Source organism: Pinus tabuliformis, chromosome J (assembly GCF_031772625.1).
Source record: "Pinus tabuliformis cultivar Carrire ecotype Pingquan chromosome J, CPIR1, whole genome shotgun sequence".
Taxonomy (NCBI): Eukaryota; Viridiplantae; Streptophyta; class Pinopsida; order Pinales; family Pinaceae; genus Pinus; species Pinus tabuliformis.
In genome coordinates, this window is record NC_142295.1 from 120,529,804 (window position 1) to 120,540,517 (window position 10,714).

Below are 10,714 nucleotides of genomic sequence, written 5' to 3' on the forward strand. Positions count from 1 at the left end.
GATACATACACCCCTTAGCCTCCAACCTGCAAAAAGGACATCTAGATGTGCTTAAAACATAAAACAAAGGTCACCAATCGATTCATAACATCCAAAAACCTGCAGGTAGCCTCTTTCTGAGCTCAAATTGGTGAAAAACTCAAAAAGTTATGAGCTACAAGCTCATCCATGAACTTAATTGTTAACCATCCTACAATTTCGCCATTCTGGCTAACAATCCTACAATTCCGCCCTGAAAATCATTGAGCGTCAAATTCACCCTCCACAGGCGCACTTTGTTGGGCCATTAAATTGTCCTCTAACCCATTGAGAGCGAAAGTCGTGGCCATACAGCCACATAGGTTCGAGGGCTAAGCCTTAACGCTCACCCCCGACGGCCTAGCCCTTAAATTTCGAGCGAATTGTTACATAGGGTCATGGGTCCATGGGATGGGCCTTAATGCCCACCCTACCAATCAGAGCTCCTTTCCTCTTGGCGTGCAATCATGTGTGGGTGCATGTGCCCTGGGGCTGGCCCCCTCCAAACTTCCACTTGTGGTCATGTGCTATAGCATGTGATGGTGACTTGGGGCTGGGGCAAGGCCCCGAGCCCTTGGCTACCTCCGCTAGCCCCTTCCCCCATATACAATGGTGCCCATTCAAATATATGTTGGCCACTATGATTAATAAGGACCAAAGCGCGACATAGTGGTAGGTTGTTGGACATGTGGGAACGAGGTCTCATGTTCGAATCTTGTGGGGTGTTGTTTGACCCAAACCAATATTTTGCATGACACCAGGGTGCCATGTGGCACCATTTCATTTGTCCACACAGAAGCACCTCAACCAAACAGATTTCACCACATGCCAATGAACTGGAGGATTACACTTAGCAGCATGTGATTGAGTCATACCCTACATAGTCACCCTGCTGACTTAAAAATACGAAATCCCAGTCAGTTTTCTAGTCAACTGCTCTGCTCAAATTTTTGTTGTTTCACCAAACGGTCAGCATGCAATAACTTGACCATACAATGTCGGATTGAGGTGAAACGAATGTCGTTGGAATCAGAACGATGAGCACTTCAATTTGAAGTAGTTTCAACAAGTTTTGGGCACTTTCATTTTCGAGCATAAATTTGATCACCTGATTAATGGTCAACTAGAGATGAATATGGTTTGTCATAGTTGATCATCGTTGACTATGGATGACAATGGCTTACCATGGTTGATTATGGTCAACCATGGTGAGCAAAGTCAACTATGGTTAATGATTATTGACAATATAAATTGTTGTTATCTACAAGCTAGCATAGTTGACTATAGTCAACCATAGTTAGCCATAGGAAACCATGGTGACCATAGCTAAATATGGTTGACCACATTGACTATGGCTCAAAATGGTTGACCATGGTTGAATATGGTCGCTATAATTAATCATAGATCGTCATATTTTCTCATGATCAACTAAGGTTAGTAATGGTTAACCATGGTTGATTATATGTTGATTATGGCTAATCGAAGATGACCATGCTTGCTCATGGTCGACTAAGGTTGACAATGGTGGACTATGATTACCCATGGTTGACTAAGATTGACATGGATAATTATGGATAATAATGGTAAACCTTAGTCAACCATGATTAACCATGCTTTACATCATAATGTGGATATTTTGCTTGTCACATTACAATGTTGATTATTGTTTAGCACATTGCAATGCAAATTTTGTGTTCATCACATGTGATGTCAATTTTTGTTCATCACATTGTGATACCAATATTTGTTCGTCAAATTACAATGTTGATATTTGTTTCATATATTGTGACATTAATACTTATTTATCATTTCGTGATGTCACTTTTTAAACATTGTTGTATATGGTCAACTGTGGTTGACTATGGGTGAACATTATTGACCATGGTTGTCATTATTTACCTATAGATAAATACAGATGACCATGATAACCATGGTTTACAATAATTTTCCATAATTGAGCTAGTCTAACCATAGTTGGATATGATTTCATTGTTGAGAAAAGTTATATAACTTATATTAAAAATTAAATATTGAAAAAACTTAAATATTAAATAAACCTCAAACCTTATTAAATATAAATACTAAACCTTAACCATAAGCCTTAATATTAAAATTACTAATAAACTATATTAATATTAATCTTACCAATATTACTATATTTTACCTTAGTAGTAATATTAATATTATTATTAATATTCAACCTTATCATTGTTATTATTAAGTAAAATTTAACATTGACTATCGTTGCCTTTGGTCAGCCATTGTTGACTATAGTTGAATATGGTCAACTAAGGTTGATTGAGGAAAACTGTGGGTGAACAAGGTTGACCATTATTGACTGTGGAAAGCAGATGGTTGACTGTGTTTGACCATAGTTGACTATTTAAACATTGACTATAAAGGTTGACTATGTCATGACATTGTAACATTGTTATTTCTTTGTCATAGTGTGACATAATTTTTTTATATGTGACATTGTGGTGTTGATTCCAATTTGACATATTATGATGTTGATTTTCTGTGTGTTGTTTGTCATATTGCAACATTGAGTTTTGTTCATCACAATTCTTGTTAATTTTTTGCTCAATGAATGTGTTTCCAATTTTTTTCATCACACTGTAATGCTAATTAAATATTAAATAAACATCAAACCTAATTAAATATAAATATTAAATCATATACAAAAACCTTAATATTAATATTAATATTATAATAAGTCTTACCGCTATGAATATTAATAATATTATTAACAATAATAATATTAATTTTTTTAATTTGTTAATAATATTAATATTTTTTTAATCCTATTTAAATTAAATATTAAATAAACTTTAAATTTTATTAAACATAAAATTTATTATGAAATCCTATTAAATATAATACTTTATTAATAAAACTACATTGAAAATTAATTATACTTTGTACATGGATGTCCATGGTTGACTATGGCTGATTATGACTGCTCATTGTTATTACTATTATTAAACAACTTTAAACCTTGCCTATGACTGACTAAGGTTGACAAAGGTGGTCTTTGGTCCACCATGGTTGACTATAATTTAAAATGGTTGACTAAGGTTGATTTAGGACAACTATGGAAGCAAAATGTTGATTATCTTGACTATGCTAAACGTATGGATGATCGAGTTTGACTATGGTTGACTATTTAAACATTGAGTGTAAAGGTTAACTACGAAAGTATGACCATGTCATCATGTTGTAACTTTGTTATTTCTTTGTCACAATGTGACATCAATTTTTTTATTTGTGACATTGTGATGTTGATTTCAATTCACCATATTGTGGTGTTGATCTTTGTTCGTCACATTATGACATAGAAATATTTTTTTTTTCATATTGTAACATTGAGTCTTATTTGTCAGACCTTGTGAATTGTTTTGCTCAGCAAACATGATGCCAATTTTGTTCATCACATTGTAATTCCAATTAAATATTAAATAAACCTTAAACTTTGTTATTTATAAATAATAAATCTTACTCAAAAACTTTAATATTAATATTATTAATAAACCTTACTACTATGTATATTAATAATAATAATATTATTATTATTAAAAATGTATTAATATTATTTAAAAGTAAATATTAAATAAACTTCAAATCTTGTTAAATATAAGTTTTATCATGAAACTTTATCAAATATAATGCGTTATAAATAAAACTTTATTAAAACTTAATTATACATTGTTTATCGATGTTCATGGTTAACTATGGTTATTCATTGCAAACCTTGAGTATGACTGAGTAAGGTTGACTATGATTTCCTTTGGTTAACTATGGTTGAGTATAATTGAATATGGTCGACTTAAGTTGACTGAGGACAATTATGGGTGAACAAGGTTAACTATTGTTGGCTATGCTAAACATATGGTTGATTATTTAAACATTAACTTTAAAGGTTGAATACAAAACTTTACTATATTTTACTATGTCATCACATAACATTGTTATTTGTTTGTCACAGTGTGACATCATTAGTTTTTATTCACGGCATTATGGTGTTAATTTCAATTCATCGTATTATGATGTTGATTTTTTGTTTGTCACATTATGACATAAAAATTTTGTTTGTCATACATTTATTTTTTGTTTATCGTGCCTCGTGAATTTTTTTGCTCATCGCATGCAATGTCAATTTTTTTCATCACATTGCAATGCCAATTAATAAAATAAAAAAATTGTATATCAATCGCTTCTATAAATTCACGACAAATTTACATCATGGTGAGAACGATTTCAAAATAGAAAAGGCCTCACTCCTATCGAATTTGTTGGACGTCATATACAAATAAAAGGAGATAGACATCAACAAAACAAAACTATTAGACCCAATATAAACGGCTCATATGGACCAAATTTGTTTAAAAATATAAATACATCCCACCCTTGTCACTAACCATCCAAGTTGCCAGGATCTTGAATATCAATACCACACTCTCTGGGATAGTGGAATGCTTTATGAACATTGGATTCTATACGTGCCATTCACCCTTTGAATCTATCCATCCACTCCTGCCACTGATTATGTTGAATGTCATTTAGAAAGTTGATGACATCATTTCATTCATTGTGTCTATCACTTGCCAGTTATGCTTCATGAACATGATCAATGGAATGCTTCATGAACATGGGATTCCATATGTGACATTCGCCCTTTGAAGCTATCCATCGACTCCTAGAGTCAGTTTTGACCTCTTTGAAGGGAGTCATTTCTACAGCGAATATGCCACTGATTATGTTGAATGTCATTTAGAAAGGTGATGACATCATTTCGTTCATTGTGTCTATCATGTGCCAATTATGCTTCATGAACATGGGTAGTGGAATGCTTCATGAACATGGGATTCCATGTGTCATTCACCCTTTGAAGCTATCCATCGACTCTTGGAGTCAGTTGGATATCACAAACTAATTCAATTCAATTTGTTCTAATGTAATTTTACTTTTATTAATAAAATTATATACAATTTTTTTGACCAAAAAATATAATATGCATATCACATTAGAAAAATTTAAATAATTACCATTATATTTAGGAACTTAGTATTTAAATTTAATTAATAACTATATAAAAACTTAATCCTCTCTCTAATCAATGTTATCCATATATATGTATTATTACTTGGTATTTAAGTTTAATTAATAACTATATAAAAACTTAATTCTCTCTCGAATCAATGTTATACATATCATATATAAGTAACTATATGTATTATTAGTATTTAAGAACTTTATATATATATATATATATATTATTCATATCATATATATGCACCTATATGTATTATTAAGTTTTTAATAAAACTAAAAATAAGAATCAATGATATAAATAATATTATTAAGATTTAATATAAGTCTATTTTAGATTTAAAAATTCAAATATTTTTAGATGTAAATTTTTCCTCAAATTTTATACTCAAAAAAATATTTGTATCTCGAGAGATTTCATCCCTATCCATCTTTAATAAATTCAAAATTAAAATAAATTTATAATAAAATGTAAACAATTATTAATATTAAAAACAAAATATTTTTATGAATTAACCATTCCATATTTAATCTTTTATGATTTAAAATATCAAAAACTTCCGAATCATAATAGTACTTATTATTAATTATCATTATCTCATTTTTATAATATTAAAAACTCATTAATATTCAAATTCAAAAAACAGTTTATACTGATCGAGATACTTAATATTTATTTTATTTTTTAATGGGATAAGTAATCGAAATTGTTCCGACTTTATTGCCAATCCAACCCATTTTCTTTATTTTCATACAAATCAAAATCCATTATTTTAATACTATTTAAATAATTTAAAACGGCTCACTCATATTCATAGACATTAAACACGGAACACTAATGAAACATTAAATAAAGATATAAACCTTTATTGTGTATCATGTAAACTCACGAGCAATAAATACCCTACAATGCAACATTAAATCAAAATATAAACATTTAATGAATATATACTTCGACCTATACAACCTCCCACTGTAACACTGTATATCCCCGGCAAACGGTATACGGCCCCATGTATCCTTGCTTACTGCTCGCGGCCGCCGGCAAAAGTCAAGGGCGGATGCAGCACATTAAATATAAACATTTAATGAGTATATACTTCGAACTATATACCACCTCCCACTGTAACACTGTATATCCCCCTCAAACGGTATACGGCCCCATGTATCCTTGCTTACTGCTCGCCGCCGCCGGCAAAAGTCAAGGGCGGATGCAGCCCATTAAATATAAACATTTAATGAGTATATACTTCGACCTATATACCACCTCCCACTGTAACACTGTATATCCCCCTCAAACGGTATACGGCCCCATGTATCGTTGCTTACTGCTGGCCGCCGCCGGCAAAAGTCAAGGGCGGATGCAGCCAAAGAAAGACAATACTCTCTGACACATCACATCCAAAATGTAGTGTATCTGGTTTCTTCCGTGGGTTTCTTAAGTCACATGCAGGGGTTAAATTTGACGCCCGTATATCCGTATTTAGCCATTTTACTCGTAAAATACGTCTTAATTTCAAATCTCCACGTTATTTGCAACTTGCCATTAATTTTTAAAAACGTCAATATGACGGGCAGGTTTAAAAATTAAAAGTTTTAATTTTTTTTTTTTATAAATTTATATATATATATATAACCTTACCGTATATATTTTTTACACTGTATAATCCACTTGGCACCCCTAAGTTAAAACTCGAGGTACTGGAACTTGGATTCAAAAGGACGAAGGAGATCGTCGGCGTGGTGGAACATTAAGGGCGATTCGCATCTATTCTCTCTCGCTCTGAGAATCGGCCCTCTTCTGTGTTACTGAAGTACATCCGTAATAGCGCTGGTATGACGAGCCGACCTCATGCTGTCATGTTCCCTTTTCCCGCTGAAGGTCACATTAGGCCCATGCTGCAACTTTCCAGAATCTTATACGCCCGAGGTTTTTATATCACATTCGTTAACACCGATTATATACAAGAGCGGTGGGTTAGGTCTGGATCGGAGTCCCTGAAATCTCACCCGGCGGACTTCAGATTTGAAACTATTCCAGACGGCCTGCCTGCCGACCATGGCCGGACCCTCAAACTAGATGAGCTATCTGAGTCCTTGAATGACAACGCCCCTCTGCATTTCGACAAGCTCATTGACAAGTTGAAGAATTTACAGCCAGACGTTCCTCCCGTGACATGTATTATTTCTGATGGGGTTCTTTCCTTTCCGCAGAATACCGCGAGGAAGCTGGGAGTTCCCAGAGTATCTTTCTGGACGCTCAGCGCTTGTGGCTTCTCAGCTTATTTCTTCATGCCTCTTCTCGTTGAAAATGGTTATGTTCCTCTCAAAGGTATATCACTATGGCAATTCTTTTCATCTCCCTGTACTTTTTTTCTTTTCATATGAGTTTTGTTGTCTGATTGCACTAAGGTCAGTTGAGTTTGAATTTCTTTTGAAATAAGTTAATTCCAAGTTTCCATCCTCAACTCCTCTCCATTAATGGATTTGAAGGACTAAATGCAATGGTTTACTGCAGATGAGAGGTGTTTTACAAATGGATACATGGAAGAAATACTGACGTGCATTCCTGGAATGCCCCCGCTGCATGTCAAAGACCTTCCCAGTTTCTTGCAAGTCGCAGAATCTGCAAAGGGCTACATGTTTGAGCATATGAAAAGTGAAGGGCAGGCCTCTCTGGAAGCCGACATGGTAATACTCAATACCTTTGATGAGCTGGAGGGTCCTGTACTCGACGCACTCCGGATAAGAGTTCCACCCTTGTATTCTCTTGGCCCTCTTTTACACGCAGCAGAAAGTGATGAGAATCGAAAATCCCATCTGTCTGACAGCATCTGGACTGAAGAAACCGACTGTGTGAAATGGTTGGACGGTCAGGTGCCGTCTTCAGTTATCTATGTTTGCTTTGGAAGTATAGCTGTCATATCCGACAAGGATCTGGTAGAGATCGCGTGGGGGTTAGAGGCGAGCAAGCAGGTTGTGCCCAAGCTTTTAGGGTTGATCCTTTTCAAATAATTATTGCGGAAGAATACAGAATTTTTGCATGTGAGATGTGCATTAATCTCCCGCGAAAGACTTTCAGAGCTGCTCTCTTCTTAATCTAGTCTGTGTCTTCCAGGCTTTCGCAGTCGGGCGCTGTGCAGGTTCTACAGACTCCCGCTGAAACGGCGAATGTGATTTCTTTAAATAGGTCAATGTTTTGCTAAGTAAACGAGCAATAACAAGGGCTTCTGGGTATGTACTCGGTCTTGGGTGGATCGACAATTCTCTGGCGGAATATTTGTGCAGCGCCAAGGTTAAACCTGCATTAGGAAGTGAAAGCTGCAGATCGGCAATGTTGCAAGTACTAGAAGACTGCAATCTATGGAAGGACTTTCCTAAAGGATTACATGTACTTGTAGTAGACAAAGATCCTGCCACTCTCAATGACATTAAGGCCAAACTGGAAGCATGTAGATACGGAGGTAAGAGGAATTTTCACTTCATTTATGGTTTTTAAAGTAAAATTTAACCATACTTCCTTTACTGACTATTGAAACTTTGTGCCAGACCGTTGCTAAGATTGCTTCCTTGTTAAAATTATGACAATACAATTTCAAATTACAGTAAAAATACCTTTAAGTGAGACAGTGGAGAACACGATCAAATTCGTTGATACTCACTATTTTGTGCTTTTGATTCATTTCTCCAAAATCTGATGGATATCGCAGTGACAACGTTTGAGCGAAGCGAGGATGCTGTAACAGCTCTTACAAACCCTGATAGTTCGTTCCATGTAGCTTTAATAGAGGTAAATTTCAGCTTCAATTTCTCTTTATGGAAATTGAACAAAAGCCGGGGTTTTCTTTTGTCAAAATTTGCATGTATTTCAGCATAAATCTACAAGCACTGAGAATATTTAAATTTAGTCTTGCAGCAGGCGGCCTTCGGCGAAAGATTGGATGAATTCGACATTCTTGGTGCTGAGATTCGCAAGAATATCCCTACAATAAGTGAGTCTTCAAAGCTTATTTTTGCCTTCTCTGCCATTCTTTTCTCTTCAATTCTCTATACAGAAAATAATAGAGGGTCTGGTTCTTATATTTTAGGTAAATTTGACGCCCGTATACGCACATGTTATTTATCTAAATTTATAGATGCCTCTAAATTTGGTTTTTTAAAAATTTGTGATAAGGAAGGGCTTTTTCACAAGCATGAATTAAGATTTGTAGCAATTCCATATGTATATGTTGATATACAAAAACAATTATGGAAACTTGTACAAATAAATTTTAAAAGTCATATGATGGGCAGTTTAAAAATAAAAACGTCATAAAAAAATTCCTTGAAGGGTAGGGTCACCCGTCAAATTTAACCCCTGGTCACATGTCTTTCGATTTTTTGCTGCCGCGTCTAAACAGTGAGACAAATAACAGAAACCCTCTTTTGCATAGCAGCATTGAAGTCAATGTCGACGGACAACACATTGTCCGAAAGTCAACGAATGGCGGGTCCAGGGATGGCATTTGACTAGCCATTTGTCTCTCATGGTGTGGATTTAAGTCACTTTTTCAGTTTTAAAAGTCATGGATAATTTGCTTTATTAGTCCTAAATCCACACTTCTTATTTGGTCAACTGATTTTTATGTGAAAGAATTGTTAAATGCAAAATAAAAGTGGGAGGTTTTAGAAGCTAAAAGGTAGGAAAGAGATTATAAAATTCATATAATAAACACTAAGAACAAAGCTTTAGTAGAGAGCAATAAAGTTTTAAAAGAACATGTGGCATTGCTACAGGAAGCTCTCCTAATAGAGAAGACAAAATGGAAATGCATGAAGGCGGATGTGCAAAACATAAAGAAATTTGTAGTGGAAAGTACATAGGTGGTGAATGTGAAATCATCCCAAGATAAAGGGAAAATGATTGCCCAAATAAACAACTATGAAGAGAATGCAAGAGAAGAAACGAAAGGAGATTCCACCAAAGTTTCCAAAACTTGGGCTCAAGTTATTAGCAATTCTGCTAATAAGGAAGGAGACAAATATTCAGGTTAACAACATACAAGATAGTGAAGGCAAGGAAAAACAAAATAGGGCAGCAAACATAATTATTAAAGGGGTGAAAGACTATGGGAAAAATAAATGTATTGTTGACCTTGCAAGAGAGTTCTTTAAAGACAAGTTGCTATGGCAAGGACAAATATGCCAAGCATGGAAGGTGGGTAAGTTTAGCGGGGAAAGAGTCAGGCCCATAAAAGTCATTATGCCTAGCTTGCATGATAAATATATCATTCTAAGTAAGAAACATCTCTTGAGGGGTTCTCGATCTTTCCTAGAAGAAGATTTAACTATAAAACAACAGGAGGAAAGAAGGGAGGAAATTTTAAAGGTTAGGGCAGCAAGAGATGAAGGAAAGAGAGCATGGATTTATAAAGGCAAAGCTGTGATAGCGCGATTTGGACCTCCTTCCAAAACAGAGCAGCAAGATGGTAATAAAGAAGAGACAACAAACTCTTCAACAGGAAATCAGAAAACAAGGTTAGTATGGGAAAATGGGGACAAAGACTCAAATGTGACTCTTGCATGTCAAAATAAATAGTAATCAAGTCATACCAAAGTTTCCTTAAGATTAGTTTGTTGGAACTGCAGAGGTTACCCATGGAGACGA

The 10,714-nt window shown here is 34.6% G+C and overlaps 1 protein-coding gene and 1 pseudogene across 1 annotated transcript; both read left to right on the forward strand.

Moving 5' to 3' along the window:
• The first annotated feature begins 6,838 nt into the window (after nucleotides 1-6,838).
• Nucleotides 6,839-8,230, forward strand: LOC149225859 (linamarin synthase 2 pseudogene; annotated as a pseudogene).
• Nucleotides 8,126-9,580, forward strand: LOC149225860 (two-component response regulator-like APRR2). Its single transcript, XM_089380039.1, has 4 exons — nucleotides 8,126-8,531; nucleotides 8,778-8,857; nucleotides 8,987-9,155; nucleotides 9,504-9,580. The coding sequence occupies exons 1-4, from the start codon at nucleotides 8,402-8,404 to the stop codon at nucleotides 9,578-9,580; spliced, it is 456 nt and encodes a 151-aa protein (XP_089236165.1). The 5' UTR covers nucleotides 8,126-8,401.
• The last annotated feature ends 1,134 nt before the right edge of the window (nucleotides 9,581-10,714 follow it).